This window comes from Cibotium barometz, chromosome 47 (assembly GCF_041138505.1).
Source record: "Cibotium barometz isolate CiBa-2024 chromosome 47, ASM4113850v1, whole genome shotgun sequence".
Classification (NCBI taxonomy): Eukaryota; Viridiplantae; Streptophyta; class Polypodiopsida; order Cyatheales; family Cibotiaceae; genus Cibotium; species Cibotium barometz.
This window is the reverse complement of record NC_141092.1, coordinates 34,814,546-34,841,074: the sequence shown is the minus strand read 5'-3', so window position 1 is coordinate 34,841,074 and position 26,529 is coordinate 34,814,546. Positions and strand designations below refer to the sequence as shown.

General features: G+C 40.6%; 1 protein-coding gene across 1 annotated transcript; it reads left to right on the top strand.

Moving 5' to 3' along the window:
• The first annotated feature begins 24,693 nt into the window (after positions 1-24,693).
• Positions 24,694-25,921, top strand: LOC147611620 (uncharacterized). Its single transcript, XM_086785022.1, is given in 1 exon segment — positions 24,694-25,921. A coding segment is annotated over 1 exon segment (699 nt). The 3' UTR covers positions 25,393-25,921.
• The last annotated feature ends 608 nt before the right edge of the window (positions 25,922-26,529 follow it).

Sequence of the window (26,529 nt, the reverse complement as noted above, 5' to 3'; positions counted from 1 at the left end):
GAGCAAATACATGGTTTTTGTCTGCCATGGGTGTAAAATTGCTCCCCATTAAATTTGGCTATTTCTTGTGCTGTACTCATGATGATGTGAAGGGGGTCTTACCTCTTGATCCAATTTCAAGATTCAAGGGTAGTGTCTACCCTTTTACAACTCAATCTGGTATTTAAGAGATGATTACAACAAATTTATCAGCATAAAATCACCAAAAATTACATTAAATCAAGGGTAACCAATTTGTATGGAATGGTTGGAGTATCAAACCAACTCTGAATTGCAATTTGAAGTTATAGGGATCAGTATCAGTGGTTAATTTGAACCCTCAATTATACCAAAATATAGTGATTAGCATTGATTAATCACTGATTAGCAAATTAATCCTCTATTTTGTGTGCAGAAAACAGAGTATGCGAGGAGTCCAAATCTGGGGCCTTAGACTTCAAATGAGCTCAAATGCTTTCAAGGTCATCAATAGCAATGAGTCTACTAGAGAATTAAGCAAATAAACACAAGACTTGACCAAATATTGAATGCTTAATCTCTGTTTTACCAAAGTCACCTGTAGACTTGATGAAGAGCTTGGATCTCACTATAGACTTGATGAAATTGAATTCTGACTTCACAGCTTGTAGAGCATGCTTGAAAAAACTTGGGGCTAAGAGGAATTAGACCCATTTGAACTGATGAAGAAGAGATCTGAGTTTTTCTCCCAGAAATATGCTCCTGCTAAATTTACGATTTCTCCTGAACCGGTCCGCGGTTTGCTGTGCTGATTTGATGAGCTTGAGTAGCAATGAGATAGCTATGTTGGGCTAGAAGCGTTTGGGCTCATTTGATGTGTGCAAGGAGAGGGAGCTCCTCCACCACACTGGCTGGGGGTACAGAGGTGAGTTGAAAAATAACTAAAAATTTGATTAATTTCTAATTATCTACTAATCTTAATTAATTAGATAATGGACTCATAAACCTGATGGATTCTAGCATGGCTCTGATACCATGTTGAAATTAGAGCAATGTGATGAGCTGTGGTGGATCAAATACTAGAATCAACATCATTAACAAAGTGATTAGCAAATAATTAAGATACAATTAGTGAGTAATTAGCAAATAATTAAGATGTAATTAGTGAGTAGTTAGCAAATAGCTTAATGTAGGCATGGATAATAAAAAACCAGTAGATTCTCATTAGGCCAATGCCTCAATTTATAGAGTTTACATCCAAGCATCTAATCCCACTGATTTCTCCTTGATTCACTCCACCTCTTCACTTTTCCTAGAATATCTCCCAGAATATCTCCACACTTCCTAAATCTTCTCATGCTACCCTTTATTCTCTCCTAGTAGATTCTTCTCACCTTTTCACAAGTTCTTTCACATTTACACATCCTCTTTTACAGCCTCTAACCAAGGGCTTATTCTCGCACACACCCTATTCACTTGTATATTTCAACAGCAGAATCAGGCTGAATGGCTAAGACAATGACAAAGACAGGGCAGAGTGTGGAAGAAAATTGATCATTGAAATACATATTATAAAACAATGATGTAACTTCAAAAGATTTTAAAAGAACAAGAGCTTTCATCTATGTCCCATACAAATGTTTTCAATATATATACATTTCATAGTTTTTAATGAAGAGTATCGAGAAATTTGAAGAAACTTCTTAACAGCTGGAACAATCTAAATCTATTGTTGTGGAGCAGAGACATCCCCCAGCCGAGCCCTTTTTGATGAAGTTTCTACAACATCTTCTTCTTCCTCTATCAATGGCACAACAGGGACCATTGGCCTTGCTGTTCTAAGAAGATGCTTCTTCTCGCAATCACTCAACAGATTAGGATCTCTGATTCCACATGCCAAGCCGTAAGCAGCATATGTTAAATAAAATTTACATCTCAATGAATATACTCCTGGTCCCTCCCCAAAAAATCAAACAGCTGCTTGCCGCTCCAAAAGTATTGCCTTGTTTGCATTCAGCCTTAAGTGATAGCCACCTAGATACCTGGATAGAGTCTTTATCGCCATCAGAGGAAAACTTGCATTGTCCTTGTTAGAGAAGCTAGCGTGAAATATTACAATTTGAGGGAATTTTAGGCGATGTATATATGTTCCTAGTGTCGAGTCGTGGCCCAATCCCACCATACGCTTGCCTGAAGCACGTTTGAGGAATGTTTCTTCATATATTTCCAACTGAAAAAATAAAGGAGCATTAGCCCAGAAACAACATCACCAAATAATCCAGGACAAAGTTGATAAAGACAAATCCGCAACAAAAGTACGAAAACACAACAAAATAAAATAACCTCTTGGTTCTTATCTGCTTCAAGCAAGGCGTCTTGCCACAAATTAGTGTTCAAACCAGGAACGGTTTTCGCTGTCTTACTTGGCACATCCCTAAACTCTCCCATGTTGGTAATATTCAGTCTTTCCCTTGCTTCTTGTAGCTCTTCCTCTGTGGCATCTTTTCCTTCATATTTAAGGGCATCAGTATAGATCATCTTTAGTGTTGCTGTAGCAGATAGGAACTCGGTGTCTTTCACATGGCTATCCACTAGTAAGTACTTATCTATCCCATCATCATCTATAAAATTATCATTAACCTCCAGATTTTGGGCTATGAAGGCTATGCAATGGTCCTCCCTTAAGTTAAATACATGTTGTATGTCTGTCAGCAATATATACTTTGAATCTCCTACTTGGTAGGAGAGAAGCAATGGCATTAGAATGGGGGAGAACTCATCTGATTCAATCACAAGCTGGCCTACGTCAGTGTTTTGTTCTCTCAGTGCCTCAATATCAACCGCCACACTGAGCTTCCTCTCTTCTTCAACATTGAACTCCTCAATAACATGAGGAGACTTGTCCTCCTCTTCAGCAACGTCCTCAACGGTGGGACTAGCCTGACAAGAAACCGTGTCTTCACTTTCATTTGTCGCATGCGGCTCTATACATTCTTCATCTGTTAATTGCACATTCATGTGCAAGAAGCATAAGAAGGCATAAGAGTATTCCATCAAGCGGCATTTTCTTTTGTGAAAAGGGCATGGCAAAGCTCTCTTCTTATCATATGGTACCTTGTGCCAATCCCTGTTTAACCTCTGCTTCTTCTCCGACGACACCTTGAGATTAAAATGAATGTAGTTTTTTCCATCAATCATCACTTTATCTTCATTTGTGAGCCCATCAAACTCTTGCTTTGCCTCTTCAAAGTATTCGGGATGGCTAGAAAGTGTATCCTCCAGAGAAAAATCACAATTGAACATCAACGAAATCGAAGGGTACAAATCATGACGTCCACATTTGTAGAGGAAGTCATACAATAGAGTTGCAGGTGTTTCTTTAATCTCTTCGTCCACATCAAACTTGACTTGAACTTGCACCATGGCTAAATTCAAGGGTGTAGATAAGACATGGAAATTATTAGTTCAAGCAATGAATCAAGAGACAGTCGGTATTAAACACCAAATATCTGTGTGGTGAATGGATTCAACATAACGCGAGAGGAGATGCCAGAGGACGCCAGGTATTCCTCCTCTCGCATTGTAGTGAATCTATTTTCCCTAACGCAAATAAAATTGCAGCTTTGTCAAGGACCGCTTCTCACGTTATGGTGAATCGATTCACCATAATGCAAAGAGGCATATTGTGCTTCCTATGGGACCTTTGCTCGCATTATGGTGAATCGATTCACCGCTACATGAGGACTTTTGCATCCTTTGGCGCCGCCTCTCACGTTATGGTGAATTATAAATAAAGATACTTCTCATGTACCCATACTGAGAGAGAGGAGGTGCCAAACGAATTAAAATAGTATTCCTCGCATTGTGGTGAGTCAATTCACTATAATGCAAGGAGTCATAGGTTTTCAATTCACCATAAGTTTTCTATTATGAAAAAACAAAGCAAGGAGTTCTACAAGAATGAAACCAAGAGAACGAAATAACAAAAGGAGAAGGAAGCACAAAAGAGATAAAAATACCAAGAAAACAAATCGACGTTGGTCACAGGAGATGGAGATGAAGGAGGTTGTCGTTATCTTTGATGGAGATGAAGGAGGTTGGAGGTTTGTCTTTGTCGTTTGATACAAGACGATGAAGGAGGATGATTGATGAAGGAGGTTGGAGGAGTTGATGGAGATGAAGGCCGTTGGTGGGGAGATAAATGAGAATACAACCGGATGGGTATCCAAGAGAGGCAATTAAAAACTATTTTTAATGCTATGTGACACGTCAGCATCGCCTTTTCACCAGCCATTCCATGAATGCCATGTGGCAGCCCGCCATGTACCTAACACGTGTACATGCTATAAAGACTAATCAAAGCTGTTAATCACGCCACCTTTTTGTCCTCTTATCGATTTCGCCTTGTCCGTCCTCCTGTTTGCCTCCTTCCAACTTCCGACTACCCCCACACTACTGAACCGATATTCCACCTCCTACACGACAGTCTCCATCCATTCCCACGCATGAAATGTGAGTTTTTGTATATTACTTGATTGTTTTGTGAGTTTTTTGTATATTCCTTGATTGTTTTGTTTATTCTTTGACTGTTTTCCCTCTGCCATTGAATCTTGCTTTATGGTGATTCGATTCACCTTAAAAGCAGACGACAGGCCGTTAGAATCTCAATATGGCTCCATATGTTATGGTGAATCGAATCACCAAAATGCAAGATGGAATGGTAAGAGATTCACGATAATCCTCCTCCCGTTGCAGTAAATCGATTCACTATAACGCGAGGAGGATTGTTTTGCTTTGACTGGCCCTTGGTCTCGCGTTATGGTGAATCAATTCACTATAACAACGCAAGATCAAAGGGCAAAGGATTCACGATAATCCACCTCGCATTGGTGTCAATTAATTCACCATAATGCAAGGAGGATTATTGTGCTTTCAGCGGCCCTTCATCTCGCGTTATGGTGAATGGATTTAACATAACCCGAGGAAGTGCATATTGCTTTCTTGGCCACCCTCTCTCGCGTTATGGTGAATTGTTAATCATGTACTACTGAATAGCTAAGTTTTTTGCACTTGCGTTTTCAGATGGCTTGTGTAAGGCATACAGCTAGACCTAAGGACAATGCAGGTCCCTCATCTATAGTGGGAAGAAGATGGGCACTCTGAATGCCTCAAGATCGAGGAAATCAAGTAGTCCTTCCGAATTATCCAAACTGCAGCCTAGACAAAGGCGTTTCACAGAGCATTCATCTCAGTGCTGCGAGAAATCACACGATTTATGAAGCACCCGACTGCTACTATTCCAAGATTACCTTTCCAGAGGCTTGTCAGGACAATTTACAAGCGAAATGGAATTTTGTTTAGGTGGAAGGCATCGGCCCTGTTTTGCTTGTAGGAGGCTGTAGAGGATTGGGTGATTGAATTTTTTTTGGATAGTTACGTTCTTTCGGCCCATGCACACAGGGTCACACTGATGAACAAAGATTTTTTCAGCCTAGTAGCCCTTCATTTTAGATATGATAAGTTACTTAGGCCAGTTACAATTACTGATGCACGAATGTGGTGTAAATTTTGGATGTCCGTCCCGTTCAAAAAGTGAGAATTGAAGAGGTGACGGAGGGAGTTCCAGAACATGAACATGAGACTCAAAAAAATTTTCGGGCAAGCGCTCAAAGGGAACATCATGTGGTGGCAATGCTTGCATTGCAAACAAAAAGAGAAAATGTTCACACACTCCACGCTATGAATCGGGAGGCACTTCAATTTTTGTTGTCGGAGTTCTATGTACCCTATCATATTAGAGGGCAAAGATGTTATTTCCCAATTCATGCTGAGGAGATAAACATTTTGTTTGATCCTAGAATTGAAGTCAACGACAAAGTGCTCAGATGTGTTTTAAGGTATACTCTTTCCTCTATCCTCCCACAATTTTTCATTCTTGGCTCTTAAAAGTTTATGCCTAACTCTTGATATGTTTTCTTGTGAAGTTTTGTTATCTCGCAATTACCCGAGAATTACCCGAGGATGTACAGCATCATTGGGTGTTCCAGATTGATTCGCTAGTGTCAACACTTTTGCTAGTAGAGTCAGTTCCCTACCTTGATGTGCTGAACTGGTTTTGGGAGGTCCAGCTGGACGATGCTCGAGTAATTTTTTTGGCATATCATGAAAAGTGAGTTTGTCTAGACTGTATCTCTCTCGCATGATGTTTATACGAATCACCATACACGAGTTATATAGTGCTTCCTTTGGCACGTGCTCTCGCTTCACAGTGAATCGATTCACCACAATGTGAGGAGGCATTTTGTTTTTCATCTGGCTTGAAACTAATAGAAATCTATTTGGATATGATGCAGTGCCCATTGGAGTCTTGTTCTAGTCGATGTGCAAGACAATGTTATTTACCTTGCAAATTCGACATCTGGTGTCCATGGCAATGTTTTGCTGTGAGTTAAAATCATTACGATACATATTATTGTTTAAGTTAGAAGTTCGGATTGATCAGGATATTGATTGGTCTTTGTTTGCAGTGGTGTCAAGAAACTAATGGCCGCTTATGAGAGCCTGAGCATGGACACCGACACCCTGCGAGCGACCATTCGAAGGGTTAGTGTGCCCAAACAGGATGATGGTTATAGCTGTGGGTGGAGGGTTGCTCTCAATGCATTGTTGCTACTACTACGGAGCATTTTTCAACTCCCTTCAGAGGATGTAAGCATTTTTCAGCTCCCATACGCATGTGTACTCTTGTTTATCTTCTTGTATATTGTCATGTTAATCTTATGCCTTGATGAATTGTGATGGTAGTTTGCATCCATGTCTCGTTACGTGGACCTAGACGTCCAAACATTTAGGGAGGAAACGATTGCAAAAATGATCGAGGTCACAGAAACAATGCCTCCAAATGGCCCAATGGTGATGAATTGTGATGGCAGTTTCCATCCATGTCTCGTTACGTGGACCTAGACGTCCAAACGTTTAGGGAGAAAACGATTGCGAAAATGATCGAGGTCGCAGAAGCAATGCCTCTAGACGGCCCAATGGACTTCATCCTGCCTAATCCACGAGGGGGGATAGGCCCCCCTGAGCCTCTTAGATGGGCTCCGTACTTGGGAGAAGAGCCATGGCTCCATCCTAAAGCCCAGGCCTATGGGTTTCAGTGATATATAGTTTTTTCCTTTATCGATGTGTTGTTGGACTTCTTCCAACAAATGTACTCCACTCTGTAACATGCTATTTGTAAATATGCAACTTCACATGTACATTTATATTTTTTTACACATATTTAGTGTTATTGGAGAGAGAACATCAATTGTACATGCACTTTTAATTTGAAAATCAGAGGATCAAATTTGCTACTGTGTTCCTTCACTTCTTGTTTTCTTACTTTAGGCCTTTTTGTGTACATAAAAATTCAATTGGAGAATTTTTACCTTCAATACATTGTTTTAAACAATAAAGCATTACAAAAGCAATGTTCTGGATAGATAAGTTTATTGCATATGGAAAATACATTGTCACCGTATACATATACATGGTCACATCATATATCTTCTAGTGCCTCCAATTCATGTGGGGCTGCAACATCTTTACAACAAATGATCTGATGCTCTCTTCTTCTACTTACCTTTCGACCATCGAGCTTGAAGCAAAATTCATCTGGAGGATATTCTGAATAGCTACTTCTAATTCCTTCCTAACATATTCGAGAGTCCAATTCTCTTCCACTTCCAATGTCAATGATGGGTGACCCTGTCGAATCATAACTATATCTATCAAGCAAGAGTGGCTGCCATCTCTTGTATCTTGGTCCATGCTTTCCCAGTTGTGTTGTTGATCCATCGCCACCTTCTATAAGTAAATGACATGCACAGATGTTGCTGCCTGGCAATATTGCCTGGCAATATAGTATCTGATTTCAAAATATCATTAGGATAATTTTTCGAGAATAATCAAATAAGCTTTGTAACCGTTTCACAAAAAGACATTTAACACTCACCGAAATGCAATGTCGGAGGTGTTCAATCAACATTCTATCAAATCATCTCCCTTTGATGATTTCACTCTCCAACCTTTGTCAAACAAATGATCAAGCCAGGCTTCATCTATATCTTTGCACATAAAAGTTGTTCTAGTTTTTCTCAATTATTTACAATCAGAAAATAAATCAACAAAGCATGCAATTGGAACAAACAAACTTAAGTGGACATTTCTTGCACCAATGCTAGGCTTCATAGCACATTTAATATCATTAAACATTTTGGTCCTGTATGACTATCACTTTTGTATCAAGCAATGACCACTCAGGACTATCAAGTGCAGGCAAAGGAATACGTTCCAACTTTCCATGTCGACTCGATTGAGTGGGAAAGGTATAAAATGAGTCATAGAAATATGTTCTACTTCTTGCGAGATCACTTGGTGCACGACCTTCATATTGAAGTTTCCCCACCTCACCATGTACGACATTCAAGAATCCCATCAAGCATTGTGCAGGCTCCCACTCCTGGAGATTGGATGGGTACAAATCTATGCAAGGCAGAAAAATGTATATCAATCACCTTATTTGCAACATTGGAATGCAAAACACAAGCACTTACAATGTGGTCTGTGTCTTGGAAGTCCTTCCAATGGTCCCACATTGATCTCTTTTTGCATGAATACATGCTGGATCTCAATACTTCTTTGATAGTTTTCCCTCCTAGTGCCATCTTGAAGTCAAGGATCCTTCCTTTCCAATGTTTGGCCAAGTCTTCAGATGCCTTTCCCTTCACTCGGTAGTGGCCACATTTTCCTGGCTGCATAGTGACCCAAGAGTACTTCCTGTATACTTGGGAAATCCATTCTTCGTTCTCGTCTTTTATGTTATACAACACAACAGATGAGATACTGCCCCTTGCTCATTTCAGTCCACTTTCGGTTGCCATGAGAGATTAACAGATGTATGAGAAAGAAGAAGTAGCAGAAAGTGGATGACTGAGCTAACCACTTTTGTGGATCAAGGAGGGAAGAAGAATTGAGGGACGGTGTGTCCTTTTGGGCACCAAAGATGTTTTGAGTGGAACCAACTTGAGGGAATAACCAGGAGATTGGGTATCTATCTATTCCAAGCATTCAAAATCATTAGTTCTAGGGGTGGTGGAAAGAATTTTTTAGTGCTCCACATCTAACACAAGAATGTGGAAAACATTCTTTTATTGTGTTAGGTACTGACAAAAAAACGGTTTAAAATATTTTAAGATAAGGTGATGGTTTTTTTAATATTTCAAGAAGATAAGAGTTTCTCCACATTTTAGGTGGGTTTGTACAGAGGTCCCACCACCGGTGAATATCGTTGCTAGATTTCATGTCACTCAATCTATGTGTCTATTATTATATTATTATTGAAACAACCCTTTTTTTGAGTCCAGAATTTTTGAGCAGCAAGAAGCCAATGTCAGCGAGGCCACACAAGAAGAAGCACAACAAATGACTCCTCCTCAAAGCCCAGCTTAGTTAATCTTCAAAAACTTGTCTCCCCTCTAAAGAATTCTACTATGTCAAACACACTTGCAGGGATGCAGCGCCTGAGACTCAACAAGCAGAAGCAGTGTCCGCAGAAGAACCCCAAGAGCTTGAAGAAGCAACATCGCTCCCAGTGCATGTCAGAGTAGCACCATTGTATACAGATAAAAGGACAAGGGCTGAGGAAGATACACCCAGTCCAAGAAAAAGGAGGCATCTAGAGGAGGAAGAGGTGATACCAGAACTGTCATTCCTACATAATCTGGACTATAAAAAATCCTTTGAGGAAAGTATGGAAGGACTAGATGAGCTACTAAATCTCCCGCATGCAAGACTGGAAGGGGCAGCGGCCAGAAGTGCTTCACTGTGGGACGACCAGGAATAATGAGTATAGCGGTGCCATCTCCTCACAACACATATGCTTCATGATTGAAATGCCACACTCTGGAAGCAAGTTTAAGAAGCAAACAACTAAGTACAGACCTTGCAAGAACACTTAACAGTGCCAGAGGTCACCCCATAATAAGAATGTGATCATGAAGAGTTGAAAGGCAACCGAGGAGCAAGAGGCCAGGTACCAAGCACTGGAAAATAATAATCTGGTTCTCAGTCAAATTATTGTGCAAAGAATTAAACATAATGATTTAGAAGTGCAGATAGACCAGGCTAAAGAGAAACTTCAGAAGGAAGCCACCCATAACCAAGATCTAGCAGCAACCATCCATGCCCAATAGGTACAGGAGATCCATCACACTTCCCTAGCTAAAGAAGAAGAGCTACAAGGCCAAATCCAAATGCTATCCTTAAGTCTAAAGGAAGCAGAAAGCAAAGTGACCCACTTGCAACAAGAAAGAGAACAAAATAACAAGGAAAATGCAGAGAAGGTAAGAGTGCTTGATGACACCATAAGCACTAATCAAGCTAAGATGTAGAGAATGATGATTGCACACCAACAGCTACAAGATAGTCAAAGATTGGCAGTCGAAAGACTTCAAAGAATCATAGAGGCTCAGGGAAGGGAGGCTACCCCCTGACATGCACAAGAAGAAGCAACAAGGTGCTTTGAGGAGCTCGATGCTAACAGGATGGTCAGAGAAATAACCATATCAAACCTCCTTAGCACCAATGACTCTCGTATCGAAGAATTGGAACATCAACTGGCCAGACAAGATCGAAGTCAAAGACAAGAACCTACAGATGAAATGCGCCTACTCCTTGAGCGAGCCTCAGAGATAGGTCAATTGCCCCTCCTCAAAGTCTTACTCTTTTTTTGTCTACACTAACCCTTTCATTGCTTCAATATGATATAAATATGTCTGAGGACCTAAGACTAGGAGAACTAACACTTATTAAGCAAAATACTAAACATGATGCTGATCCCACTATCATTATGGGAAATGTTTTGGGGGATGTAGTATTAACTAATCCATAAGATATTTACTTTTATCCCTTGCACCCAATTATGCTAAACCTTCATAGTTGGTGTTAGGTGTGCTCCTCCAGAACTATGAAATCCTAGACAACAACATCGAAAATTTGGACTTGTTTGTTCCAGATGATATTCCCAACACACCGGCCAACTACGAGGTCGTAGCCGAGAGTTATCAATGGATCATAATCCATAGGTGGCTAGAAGTATACAATACTCACCATCACTTAAACTTATGTGAATATTCCTTATATTACCCTCTTGGTATTCTAAAACTATATCATAATATCTACAAACATTTAGAATCCATGTTAACCAACATCCTCTACACTTTTGATAAAACACATATTGAATATCCTAACATAAGTTTTGAGGATATCACTGAGGTCCAAGATTTTATGAACCTCCAAAAACCTAGCCACCCACCCCCAAGCTTAGGACATGGTCAAGAAGAGACATCCAGTTCATAATCTAACCCTACTTGCCTTGTGTATTCTAATGTAGCCAATAAATTACTTTATCCATATCCTACTGCTCTGCCTACTGGCAAGTCTCAAGAAGATTGCATTTTTCCTACTCTCCCTTCTGAACCTTTAGAATTTACCACTAACACTCTCACCCCCAAGGAGGTACCGCCACCTAACCCATCTCCCCCACGGCAAACTCAGGAGGTGTGTCATACTCTTCCACAAGACACCATTGAAGCTTTTACTGATGATACTATTATGGAGTCCTTGTCTTGTGTAGAGTATGAAGGATTCATATGAGCTAGAAATCCACTTGAAGCCAAAACTGATGTTCAAGGTGTTAATATACAAATAACGCCTTTTGACCCAACTAGGTGGATTTTACCAGAGGCCTACTAAGATGTCACACCAACAAAGCAACATTATGTACCATACCCTCTTTGAGCACCTTGCCCAAAATTAGAAGAACTGCTACCTTTGGCTGGAGAGGGCACCTTATGATCTAATGTGGCAAGGCACACCAAGTTAGAAATCCACAATTGGCTGACCTATTGGAAATTAGAATGGTAACATTTATGATCAATTATTGCTTCCGCAGGTGGAAGAAGGCTCACCAAGTGCACAACACAAAAGGAGGATATATAACAATTATCAGATGATGCACATCCCAAGCTGGAAGATTTCGGCATACATCCAGACTGGAGAAAGGAGTTTCTCACAATTCCATAATATAGCCATGAATATATGTGTGCACCACCAACTCAACGAGTTTGATCCCTTGTATATGCCACTAAAGAGGAGATGGACACCCCTGTAATTTCAAGAGGCCAAGCAACGGGATTCACATGTCTGTTAAAACTTCTCCATCTCCATGCCAGCTACATTTACATAAATAAGGGAACAAAGAAAGCAGATGCTGAATTGGATACAGGCATGGCGCTGTATCTAGGACCCAACAATAGTGGCCAATGTTAGATTCTTAAAATTGTTTGTGGTCCTGATCGATAAAACCCAAGGAGCGATATGATGGTGGTATGATGCTGAGCAGCTGCCATTTGACATGAATCAGGGTCCCTCTGACAAAGACATGATGTATTATCATCGCCTAAGGTGTCTTTCAAGATATATGCATGTCACATTCAAAGATATGGTCGACACCGGTTTTGGAGATCACACTCAGCATTGAGAAGAATCCTCGAAAAGATTCAATCACATTGTAACTTCTACCGTCATGAGTTTGAGGACTAGGTCTTTTGACCTCGGTAATAGGTTCTGAGGACGGAACCTAGATCATGTAGGGAGGGATGTTAATCCCATTTTGGATTAACAACAAGTATACTCCTCCAATTGAGGACATTAATAAGTGACATGCAAAGGCACTGTAAAAATTGTATATTATAAGATTTTGGCCATCCACCAAGGCCTTAGTTAAGTAAGTTTTGGGCACCCAAGTGTGAATAAAAGCCAATTGTATATATGGTATTTTCTCATAATGAATGGACACAATCCCCCTTTGTGCTATTGAGAGCTCTTGATTGTGTGTCTTGAGAGACATTGAGAGAGAGCATTCTAGCACTTGTGCCTGTGCTATGCTTGTATGTTGCATGCTTGTGTTGAAGATTGAGAGAGAGTGATTGCCTTGTGTGATGGTGCAAGCGACTACGATGACAGCATGGAGGTGGAGCTTGGAGGATTGGAGCTTCTCAAGTGAGCTTGGAGGCCTCAAAGTACTCAAGTTGGAAGCATTTGTAAGTGCCCTACAATATTTGTGTTGTATTGCTCTTCTCTTAGGTGAATGCATTGAGTTCCGTCTTGGAGGTGTGGTAGCCCATAACACCACTTAGTACCAATGGCTTTCTTGCCATGAGGTAGATCTATCAAATACCAAGTGTCATTCTTGAGTATAGAGTTATACTCATCCTACATAACATGCATGCAATGATTATCATCATGTGCTTCCTCAGAGGAAACATGTTTCTCCTCATGACATAAAGTAGAAATGAGAACATGATCCACATGAGAATAATTTGCATGATGAGAACCTACACGAATTTTGCTAGGTAAAGGAGATGCCAACTTGCTACCCCTCAATGTATGCATAGGCCATTTTGGCATACGCCTAGATTCCTATATGGTTTCTCTCTCCTCATCTACTACATCCTTAATAATTACCTCATCAAAAGGTTGATTTGCAGGCTTATTTTGCACCTACAAAAGTTGAATTTCGGCACTTGGTTGAGCATTCAACTTCTCTACATATGGCTGCCCTCCATTAAACAACAAAGGTAGGAGAGAATTAAACATGTCCTGTGAGAGCATACATCTTGTTGCTTTTTACATTAAAGCATGGGCTGAACTGAGTTTTCAACAAAAACAACATCTCTACTTACCAAAATCCACTTTGAGGCCGGATGGTAAAGTCTATATCCCTTGCTTTCTGAAATGTATCCCATAAATAAGCATTGAATTGCCTTATCATCAAGCTTATTGCATTGTTGCTCAGGCACAAGAGCATAAGCAAGACAACTAGAAACATGCAAATGAGCCACATAAGGATTCTAGTTATGCCAAGCTTCATAAGGAGTTTTAGACTACAAGGCCTTGGTAGGGCATTTGTTCAACACATAGTTGCCTCTAACCAAAAACCATGAGGTAAATATTGGTCTTTCACCATACATCGTGCCATCTCCATGAGAAATCTATTCTTCCTCTCAGCCACACCATTTTTCTGAGGTGTGTATGGCACTGTACATTGATGCCTTATGCCTTTTTCAGCCATATATGCATGAAATTCCTTGGACATATACTCCTCCCCTCGATCTAAATGAAGGGTGCCAACTTACATTCACATGCATTTTTAGCCATGGATACAAAGTGCCTAAAGAACATAAACCTCTCACTTCTGTTTTAATGGGGATACACCCAACTATATCTGGAGTAATCATCATCAATAAAAGTGACGAAGTAGAGATATCCCCAAATAGATGGTGTCCTCATAGAACCACATACATCACTATGTATAAGCTATAATTTCTTAACAGCTCTCACAGATCCATCGTTTAGAAATGATTCCCGATGCATTTTACCATGAATACACCCCTCATATACATGTATAGCAGTGGTCTCAGGAGTTGGCAACTCAGACACCATGTCATGCCTTTGAAGGCGTAACAAACTGCCATAATTGAGATGGACAAATTGTGCATGCCATAATTCTGCATCACTCATAGCACGAGTCATAGATACTGAGCAAGCATCATGCTGTAGCTTCTCAAATACATTCATCTTGTATAGGCCATGAAACAAGGTACCTAAGACAATGATAGAATAACCATCATTTCTATCCTGAAGTATACCTCTATCATCCACAAATTTTACCATCAAGCCTGACAAGGCTAAGGCTGAAATTGGCAGCAAGTTCTTCTTAATGCCTGGCACATATAAAACTTGAGAAAGAGTAAATGCACCCCCATTTACAGAGTGAGCACAGCTCTGCCAACTCCTTTGATTGGATATGAGGAACCATTGCACATGTGACGGTTCATCCACTTGGGACGGATTCTAGAGACTGTTGAAATGTCAAGCTCGTATACAGCTGGAGGATAGCACATGGGTGCTGACAGAGTGACAGTATGGTAGATAGATATCGTGTGGTGTGTTTATGACCGCGTCCAGCAGGTCATGTGTGGTGTGGACATTACATTAGGTTTACTTTGTAGTGTGGACATAACACTATGTTGTGTTCTCCTTTGTGTGTGTGAGAGAGATGGTGACTATGGCTTCTCTCCTTCTTTATGGTTGATGATTATGGATTAGGGTTTGCTTCCCTTGTGTGTGCTGTCTACTGCTTCTGTTTTTTATCATGGTATCAGAGCCAAGAGCTCATTAGCTAAGTTGTGAGAGAGAGTGAGAGAAGAGAGAAGAAGAAGAAAAAGCTGTGAAGGAAGCCATTGGAGCTTGGAGCAAAGGAAAAGCTGTGGAGCACACACCGGCATCAGATCTGAGGGCTAAGGACCATTGGTGAGTGTAGCAAGACCCCCTCTGCGGATTGCAGGTATCAAAGAGCAGGTTCAGTGAAGATTGAAGGGCATAAAGCAAAGGAAAAATTCTGGTTTTTTCTCTAAGCTTTCATGGAAAGCTTGAAGTGAATGTATACTCTTGGCAAATGTATACACAAAGGCACATGTATTTGGGCTTGCAAATGTATTAGCAAAGTGGGCACAAGCAACATACAGAATCTTGAAGCAGATTGATGCATACAGATTTGAACAAAATCAAGAGCAAGTGGATTTATGTAAAAATTTCTGGTTTTCCACAAAACCAGTGGACATACCCCCCGTGGAGGATCAATTGCAGAAGCTAGAGGCAAAATTGAGCTAAACCCTTCAAGAGCAAGGTAGTTTAGGTCATTTCTAAGAGTCTTATCATATTAATTGTGATTTGCCCCTCATCTACAGCCCTCAGGAGCAGGCGGCGCTGGTTCATGCAGGAATTGGACAGCTTTCATCAAAATCAATCATATTTGCTCATTACAAAGTCTTCTCATGAGGTTGAAGTCACTTGGAGCTTGGAAAATCCTTGTTTGGAGCTGACATTAACATTTGGGAACCTTACTTGAAGGATTTGGAGCTCATTGAACTCAATTAGCAGAGGTTTGCAAGTTTTCAGAAAGTCTGTCCAAAAACAGAGCATTTTTAATCAAGGCATTAATCTTTGTCTATATCAAATTGGCCTAATTCCTCTGGTACAAGTAGAGTCCTATGAGTTGCTAAACTTTTGAATCAAAAAGTTTTGGATTTGGAGAAGATTTGAAGGAGATAGAGCAATTTTAGTGAGAGGTGGTACCTGACAGGTGCAGAAAAATTCAAACCAGAGGTTACAAAAATTGGTGGTTCTCATTCCCCTTGAAGAATTGGATCAAACCCTTCTAGGATATGTTGGAGCAATGTGTTGGGAAGCTAATGCAAGTTGAATCATTGCATTTGGACAAGATTTGAAGGATTTAGAGCATAATCTTGACTGGTTACTGGCGAGAATTTACTGGCGAGAAAAAAACCAGAAAATTTTTTGTGAAGGAGTTTCATTTGATTTCAACTTTGATCGAGTGTACATTGTTGGTGAATCATTGTGGGATGTTAATGCACAAAATTTGCAAGCATTTGATGTGATTTGGAGAGATTTGAAGCATTACAGGTACTGCATACATTGTAATCAAAAGGGTACATCAACAATGGGAGATGGTCCGATACAGATTGTTGGAGAGAAGCTTGACCGCACTAACTTTCAAGTATGGAAGTTTCGAATGAAGAGTTTTTTGAAAGGCAAAGGGTTATGGAGTCTCGTCTCAGAGGAAGATCCGGAGCCATACCTACCTCCTCAACCAAATAATGCTCAGTTACTGGTTCACAAGCAATGGGTAGAGCGGTCTTCGAAAGTGTTGCATTACTTTTCCATCTGTGTAACAGATGCCCTGCTTATTCACATCCAAGATGCAGATACACCGAAAGAAGCATGGGGTATATTGTGCCGAATGTATGAGACAGACACTGGTGCAAGGAAGATACAACTAAAGCAACAGATTCACAGTGTCACACGAAGGAATAGGAGTATACATGAGTATGTTCAGGAAATCAAGGGTTATGCTGATTCCTTGTCATCAATCCATGCCCCGATGGATGATGATGATTTGGTTGCTCTCACATTGCGTGGTTTAGGCAAAGAGTACAAATCTTTTGACACTTCCATCTCAGTAAGGTTGGGAGGAATGCCAGACTTTAATGAGCTTGTGTCACTGCTCATTGTTGAAGAATTGAAGCTTGGCCTTGGTGGTATGAGTGTTACAGGTGGTGCATCCTCGTCAAGCAATGATGAACATGCAAGAAATCAGGTTTTTTACTCATCTAGAGGCTCTCGAGGCAGGGGGAGATTTACCCCTCGAGGCCGTGGAGGACGTGGTTGGAATGACAGGTCTACTCAACCACAATCAAATCAGAATTTTCAGAATTCACAGTCATCATTTGGATCACGTGGAGGTCGTGGATTTCAATCCCATAGGGGGAGATTTGGAACAGGTGCTCGTGGTAGAGGACGATGGCAAGGTCCTCAACAAAATTTGAATGGGATTGAATGTTACTATTGTGGCAAACTTGGACATTTGGCAAAAGATTGTTACAAAAAGCAGAATGATGTGAGGAATGGAAGACCACAACATGGAAATTATGCATCTACCAGTAACAATGATGGGAGTTCGAATCATCTTTTTGCAATGAAGCATGTTATGGGGACAACGGATTCTCAGAATGCAGGAGATGAGTCATGGTATATGGATTCAGGTGCCTCAAACCACATGACATGTCATGGTGAGTGGTTTGAGAAGATGCAACCATTGGATACAAATGGTTATGTGGTCACAGGAGATGATACTCAGCATCTTATAACACATGTTGGCAGTGTGCCTTTGAGGATGCATGATGGAAATGTGAAGAATATGTCAGAAGTGTTATATGTACCATCCATCACAAAGAGTTTGGCATCAGTAGGACAAATGGTTGAGCAAGGACTACAAGTCAGATTCAATGAGAAAGGCTGTTTTGTGGAAGATTTTAAGCATGGCTGTAGATTGGTTGCCAAGGGCAAGAAGGAAGGAAGGTTGTTCAAATTGGATGCCGGCATACCAGAATTGAGCTCAGCCATGTTTTCAAAGAGCAATGGGATTGTGCAGGACATTGACATGTGGCACAAAAGGATTGGACATGTCAATATACAGAGATTAAAGAACATGCAAACAAGAGGCATTGTCAGTGGATTGCCTCGATTTAAATATGATGGACATATGCATGTTTGTGAAGCCTGTCAGTTTGGAAAGCAGGCAAGGTTGAGGTTTCCTAGAGAAGGAAACATGAGTAATAGACCACTTGAGATAGTGCACAGTGATGTATGGGGCCCAGCACAAAACCCATCTATCAAAGGAAGTCTATACTATGTGACATTTATAGATGACTTCAGCAGGATGACATGGATATATTTTTTGAGAGAGAAGAGTGAAGTGCTGGAAAAATTCATGGATTTCAAAGCTCTTGTAGAAAAACAATATGGCTGTTGGATTAAGTGTCTGAGAACAGATGGAGGTGGTGAATACACCTCAAAAGCTTTTGAGCATTTCTTGCGGAAGCATGGGATAAGGAGACAGTTGACATGCAGGTATACACCTCAGCAGAATGGTGTGGCTGAGAGAAAGAATCGTGTCATATGTGAAGTGGCAAGGGCAATGCTCAATGAAAAGAGCATGCCAGATTACTATTGGGCAGAAGCATGTGCTACTGCAGTGTATATCCTGAACAAATCACCTACAGCAGCCATTCATGGAAGCATGCCAGAGATGCGGCTTACAGGTTACAGGCCAGATATTGGACATCTGAAAGTCTTTGGATGTGTAGCTTATGTTCATGTGCCTGATGAAAGAAGACGGAAGTTGGATCCTAAGGCAGAGAAATGTGTATTTGTAGGGTAAGCTCGTATACAGCTGGAGGATAGCACATGGGTGCTGACAGAGTGACAGTATGGTAGATAGATATCGTGTGGTGTGTTTATGACCGCGTCCAGCAGGTCATGTGTGGTGTGGACATTACATTAGGTTTACTTTGTAGTGTGGACATAACACTATGTTGTGTTCTCCTTTGTGTGTGTGAGAGAGATGGTGACTATGGCTTCTCTCCTTCTTTATGGTTGATGATTATGGATTAGGGTTTGCTTCCCTTGTGTGTGCTGTCTACTGCTTCTGTTTTTTATCAGAGACGAGAATAATTTTTTTTGTGAAGTAATGTGCTTATTAGCACCATTATCAAAGTACCAAGCATTTGATTCTGCCCACTGACATGCATACATTATGAATAGAAGGGTTATAACTGCAATGTACAGTCCATGCCCAATCATCTTGAGCAAAACTTGCAAACTCCTTCTTCTTTGCACTTGGTGCAGAGACATCAGGCACCACAGCCATGCCCGATTCTTCCTTTTTCTCCTTGTCTAGCCTTCTTTTTCACTCATTTATGTAGTGCCCTAGTTTCTTGCAATAGTGACACTTGCCCTTCTTTTTAGGCTTATCACCTTCTTTCCCTGCATCCTTACCTAAGGATTCTGATTTTGGCTTATATCCACCATACGCAGAAGCTTTACCTTTTCCTTTCTGACTGGCAACAAAAGCTTGGTCATCAACTCCCATAACAGATCTATTTTTCTAGACTTCTCTTCTTGCAAGAGTACTGAAACTAGCTCATCAAATGTAAGGGCATTTGGATTTCCCTTCATCAATGAGTCTAAGGGTAGAGAAAAAACTTTGATAAGAATCTATGAGCACCAATGTATTATCAAGATATATCTCATCCACAGTAGCAAGCTGCTCCTTAAAATCTTTAATCTTGGTCAAGAAGCTATCCATTGAGTCTCCCTCATTCATGTGCTCAGACTCCAACTGTTTGTGCAGATATGCAACACGTGCTTCATTGTGTACCTGGTATAATGCAGCAAGTGCATCCCATGCCTGTTTTGAATTCTTACATGACCGAATATGAGGAATAATGCTTGGCTTCACAGAAAGTGTAAGTAATGCATGTGCATGTGCATCTCTTCCGTCCCGTCTCGTTTGATCAGCAGTGGAAGGTATTGGTGGTGCTTGTGTGGAGGATTCACATCTATATCAAAATCTACTTCAGATATACCTGCATCAAGGTGGTTGTAGGATCAAGGTGTCCAGTTTTGTCCACTCAGGCACCTTGTAAACAATAAAAAAATAGGCATTTGTTTACCTTTAGTGGCCAATCTCTCCTAGCTAACGAAGGAATTTCCTTTCAAGTTCTTTTGTTGGAACATCACATGCAAATTTGGAAATATAGTTGCATAATCTGAGTAATAATTAGATAGTCAAAATTCCTCATTTTCTTAGGTACAAAGTCAATGTATATACCCTGTCCCAAATTTTGACTAATTCCATAAAATGCTAATATCTTTTCCATATAATTCATATGAGATTCCCACTTTGGACCTTAGATCTTCAAATAATATAGAGATTAACTTGAATTTTAAATAAGATTTTAAGCTATTTTTCTATTTTCTTTAAATATTTCAAGGTCTTTAAAGTGTTATAATATAGGCCACTTTTGTACCCATAATAACTACCACTTCAAATTTAAAATCTTGTAGATAAAAAAAGTGGTAGATAGTGAGAAATTAGTAGAATGTGGTGGCTCGTTAAAATTGCAAATCCAATGGTTGGATTTTTAATGATCTCTTTTCCAAAATTCTTCCAGGCTATCAAAAGGCCTCCAAATATTATTAATCTAATTAGTATAATTATATTTTCATGTAAATAATCTAAAACCTATAGGGACTAGTGTACTTGTAATGGTGCATCTATGAAAACAAAATTGGATCACTCTAAGTATGGAAAGATCATTTTAATCATTTCATCAATTTTTGATTAATTTTGATTATATAGACTAATTTTAATTAATCTAAGTTATATTGGGTTAATTTAAGTGCATGTTTATTTTCTATTAGTTTCTTGATCTCATTTAGAGTACCTTGCCCCCTAGATTTTCTCTCCAAGCATTGTCCCACTCTAGCATAAACTGGACAAAATTGGACACCCTAATCTTGCAACAACCCACCAGCACCTGCTGGTTGCAGTGGTAGTTGTGAAACAAGACGAGTTTCACTACCTATGACCATATCCCAAAGGCCTTTAGCAACTAGTACATGCCTCATCATATAGGACCAGAATGGATATTTAGTCCCATCAAGTTTGTCCTTAGCAGACAACATGTTGAATACATCACTACTACGAGCCATGACTGTTCTACCAAATGCAAAAAATTTCAACACATTGCAAGTACTCAACAGTATTCACTAAATGCAACCCCGCATGGCTGCCAACTAACTGAATCACCTGCAAAGTGTATGAAAAATAACAAAGAGTAGAGAATAGAGTGTTACTGGTGGCGAAAGTATGATGGTCGATGTTGTTAAAGACATTGTAGATGCTGCTACACACCAAATCTTTGCCATTGCACAGCCCAAACGCCAAAAAATGAGCAGAACCAATCCAAAATAATACCTCTCCATAACATTTACAGAAACAATGCGGTGCCCAAATGCGCCCAAAACGCACCATGGACCCCAAAAAGTTTGTATACTTCATATATAACACACTCCAGTATACAAAACACTACAATATATACCTTCTTCTCCTAAGAGGGTATCTCAATCGGAGACAAAAAAATTGGGACGTGAGGAGGGAGGCAAACTATTAGATCAAGTGTCAAGGAAGCTAGCTCTGATACCAATTGTTGGAATTAGGGTTAGGGTTGCAAGAATGCACACACTGAAGATAGTGAAGCTTGAGAGCACACAAACTCACTAGATTAGAATGAACAAATGTGTGCCAGATACAAAAAATAAGTACACAACCCAAAATGAGTAGATAAGAGGGTGTACATACGCACAGGGGAAAAAACCTCCTAGTGAGGCAAAAAGTGCCCCGACGGTCCTAAGTGTGTTCACACACATCACTACCATATAATGCTACAGACATGAGTATCCGGATTCTCCTTTTTCTTCCCATTGAACTTTGAATACTTCAGGGACACTCGATGAGCCATTCTGACAGCCAGGTGGCAAAGCAACAACACCAAGGCCCAACAGAACCAAAGAAGGGGCAGCAGTGCCGAGACCCGCGAGGGGAGGATACCATAGACTAACAAGTTTCATGCACAAACAAGGTCTTCCAAGTGGTCGAGATCACTTCCAGATTCTTTGTTGGTGGAATTCTCCTCCCAGGCATCTCCCAGATCTAAATTATACCGGTTGGCATTGTCCATGGGATTATCGTCAGCCATAGCGCGAGAAGGCAAAGTCTGTCCTAAATGAGCGGTGTAACGTTGCATTCGATCGGTCATGCGAGCCATAGTGATCAGGAATCATACCCTTGCTCGTCTTGCAGAGAGTTTCCAAATCGTCCAATTCCTGTTCAGTATTCAGATCAAAGAGCACATGCATGCCACTCAATAAAGGGAAAAACTAACGAAATCCATCAAACCGCATGGCACGGGGAATACAATGTAAAAACTGATGGCAGTAATAACCCGACCATTTGAAAAATGAATGGTTTTAAATTCAATGCGATAAATAATACCCCAATGACTAGCTAATTGGATGGTGGTGTGAATTCAAAAATGGTGAACTCAATGATCAACGTATGGGAGTGCATAGGCATCTATGACCATAATCCAAACAAAAACACGAACAGAACCCAACGACTCCACATTATGATGGTTGATTTTGATATTGCGAGTATCAAAAACGCTAGACACAATTATCCACTTCGCTGGGAGAGGAAAACACTCAACCCAGTGAAAAATACATGCATGAAAAAGAACATACAAACAAACAATCAGAACCAAGAGACTAAAACATAAATCATATATAATAGGATCACCAAAGTGTTGGTGGAAAAGTCAATGAATGCAGTTACACATATTAAAGTGCCACGGTATAGAACATTACAGAACATTAAAAATAACATTATAGTCAATCAAAGGAATAAAGAACAGGTAATCTGCAAACCATCAGTGACTATGTCTATTACTGCTGCTCTGAATAAATGAATGAGTGAATACATAACAGTACGCTTTGTGCCTTAAGATGTTAACATGTGTGGTATAAAATGACACATACATTCAATATGTCAATTGGATTCTCATGACTTATTCAGCAATAATGGTAAATAGCTAAGGAAAGAGGAAAATTTGGAATTAACAAAGTGATTAATACTTAGTGGCATTTACTAGTTGGACATCGTAGAGTGCATAGATATTTTAGGGATAGTGATAGGCTCTGATACCAAATTAGAATTAGCAATTTGGGAGTAATAAGGTGGATAGGAATGGATTAGGCTCAATATTTTGCCATAATCATGAAAATTTAATTAACACTAATGATAAGATAATGACATTCTAGAGAGTTAATCTAACATAAACATAATTTCCATTAGATGGGGGCATTTAAATAGGTTCATGCATTTCATCATTAGTACATGGCTTTGCTTAGTCCTCACCTACACGTGTCCTTATTATCTCTCTTATTCACGTAGCCCGATGCATGGGAGCTGGACCGGATGTGGTGCCTGAATACGAGAGTACGAACGACACGAGTGCATTCGGGGTCTAAGAGTCAGGGCACCCATGTCAGAGCACTTGAGTGGGCAGGCACGCTTATGAGCAGGTAGGCCCCTATAAGTGCACGGGAATGTGGAGTTATCCACATTATCATCTACATTTGGGTGGTGAGTAGCGCTCGGAGGCCTTCTTGGCTATGGTGATGTGACATTGGTATTAAAGATGGTGTTTTTTCAAATTTTCTATTGTTTCTCTCTCTCCTTTTTTCTATACACGACTGCATGGCTAGGTGTGGAAGAGGATAAGGTGGACAAGAAGGAGTAGGCACGCTTCAACGAGAGATCTCTCTTGACGAGAGGGGTGTGGGGGTTGAAAAAAGGTAGAAGAAAAATTCTATGGATAAAAGCCTATAGACTTCAAACCAGCAAGAGGTTCGCCATGGGAGTGTCGTTCGGGTACACTTACGACCAGTAGTCTATAGGAGAGCCGTCGTACCCCATTACTGCCAGCACAGAATTTCGTCAGTTGTCGGATGATTGGCGGTGCCCAAGTTGCGGCACGTACTTCAATAGCAAGAGTGCAAAGGTGTCCGGATTTGTTGAGAACTAGAAGTTTGGGCTAGGCACCAACTTTCGGCCAGAAGAGTATCCTCATCTACGGCTCCCTCCTTCTCTTCCTCTCAAGCTACTCCCTCTAATATATAAGCCACAGTCCCATGATCATTTGATGTGCCTGAAATCCGTGTAGGCTACATTTGTTGGCAATTAAACACACACACACATATATATATAAATAAAATACTTTAAGCCGCGCTAATAATAAGTCATCGAGTAAAAAAATAAGAAAACAATGAAACGTCACAATCTTTGAAAGAACCGGCATAAAGCCTTCTTGAAAATATAATCAAACCTTTTCATAATACAATCAATCGATATCTTGTCTACATCCATGCTCTCTGTGCTCTCTGTCTCCTGAGTATTTCTGTATATCTGACCATTACAATTGAATAATGTTTTATAATTAATGCTTCATTATAATTGCTTCAGAGGTTAGGCTTGTCTACATATATGGTATCATAAAGACAACGCCTCATATCCTATGATTTAACCACCTTCGCTTCTGCTGCAGCACTTTCTTCTTGATCAGATCCGGACTTTTCAAGAAGAAAATGGCCGCGGCACAATCACAACCGTCAACGTCCAAATTTTACGACATCAAAAAATTAACCGGCCCAAATTATCAGCTGTGGAGCATGCGCCTCAAGATGCTTCTTGAGAAAGCCGAAAATTGGGGCGTTGCTGTAGGAACCGAACCTGACCTTGCTCTGCAACCTATTGCTACCGGTGTTGTACCACCCATAGAAGATGAAAAGGCCACATGGAAAAAGAAAGACCTAGAAGTCCGAACTGAGATCATTCTTCATCTCGGAGATCGCCAACTTTAACTCGTTCGCACGCTTGATACTGCGTAGGCGATGTGGAACCTGTTACAAACACAATATCAACAGACTAATGTCATTTCACGTGTTTTCCTACACAGGCAATCAAATGAAATACAACTAAAGAATTATTCGACAACAGAGGCATTCCTCGAGGCGTGGCAAACCGCCAACGACAACCTGTTAATTGCTGGTCTGCAACTAACGGAGGACATCCAAGTGACAACTCTTCTTACCGCACTACTTGATTCGTGGTGGCAAGCATTCATCACAACCCATTCAAATGTGCCCAATCTTACACTAGGCACCCTTATTTCACGCATTAGGCAAGAAAATCAAATCAGACAAAAGGGGAAGAGCCCACTCACCAATGCATCAAGTTCCTCTGTTCCTTTTGCAATGATTGCAGGAGGTTCAAGACCTCCTTAACGGTTTAGATCTAGACCATTCATAACAAGGCAGTCTCACTTTGCTTTGGAGGCCCCTCTACCACTTGTTCCTCGGGAGCTTGATAATCCTCTGAGAGTTAAAACAAGGATGAGTTGGTAAAAGTGGCTTAAAGATTGAAGAAGAAGTTGCAAATTGAAAACCTCATGATATTGCATTCTAAACCCGGTTGCTAATGCCTACGAGTTGGTTAACGTCCATTATATGTGAGCTTTGGTTTGCTTTCTCATGGATACTTGACCAATTTCCAAAGTAGTTTTCCATTAATCCAAAACCTTACATGGATAAGCTCTCCTTGCGGTATGAGAGGGAAGAAGAGACTTTGCAACAATTGGTTGCAGTAGATGTCCTTGCTCGCTTTGCAAGGGAGCCAATGTGCGGCACTTGTACATTGATGTTGCCGACCTCTCGTAGCATGCCTATTGCGGTCATCTAGAACGACACAACTGGGTCCATAAGTGATTAGTCATGTGTGTGGAGTTACACGACGTGAAGGAGGGCATGAAGGGAGAATTGATGTTACATACCCAGAACGCCGCTCTACGGGCGTTACCACGAGAGGGGACGGCCCCTGGCTCACCACCCAGCCATAGAGGAAGAATGAGGATTGCCCCTCATCCCCCAGGCTATATAGTGTGTGGCCTGCCATCCACACTAGCCTGGTCGCCCATGACTCTGCATGGGCGTCCTCTCCCACTGAACCCCGGACATGGCCATCCGGTCTGCCGCCGTCGGTCACAGGCATTATACCCTACGTGACATTACCCCCCCTTAAGAAGAGTTTTCATCCTCGAAAACAAACTGGGGAAACCTTTTGGAAATTGCACTACGGCGTTCCCAAGTTGCCACCTCCTCATCCCTATCTGTCCATTTAACAAGTACCTCCTGGTACACTTTATATCATGTTTGTCTATCACGATACTGTAGAATCTTTTCAGGTTCATGTGGTATCTTTGGTGGCTCTATCAAGTCCACCAAAATCTCTAGAGAAACTACGTTCTCTAACCCGTGAACTGATTTCTTCAGTTTACTGACATGGAAGATAGGATGGACTTGAGAACTCTCCGGTAACTCAAGTTTATATGCTACATCCCCAATCTTCTTAAGGATTTTAAAAGG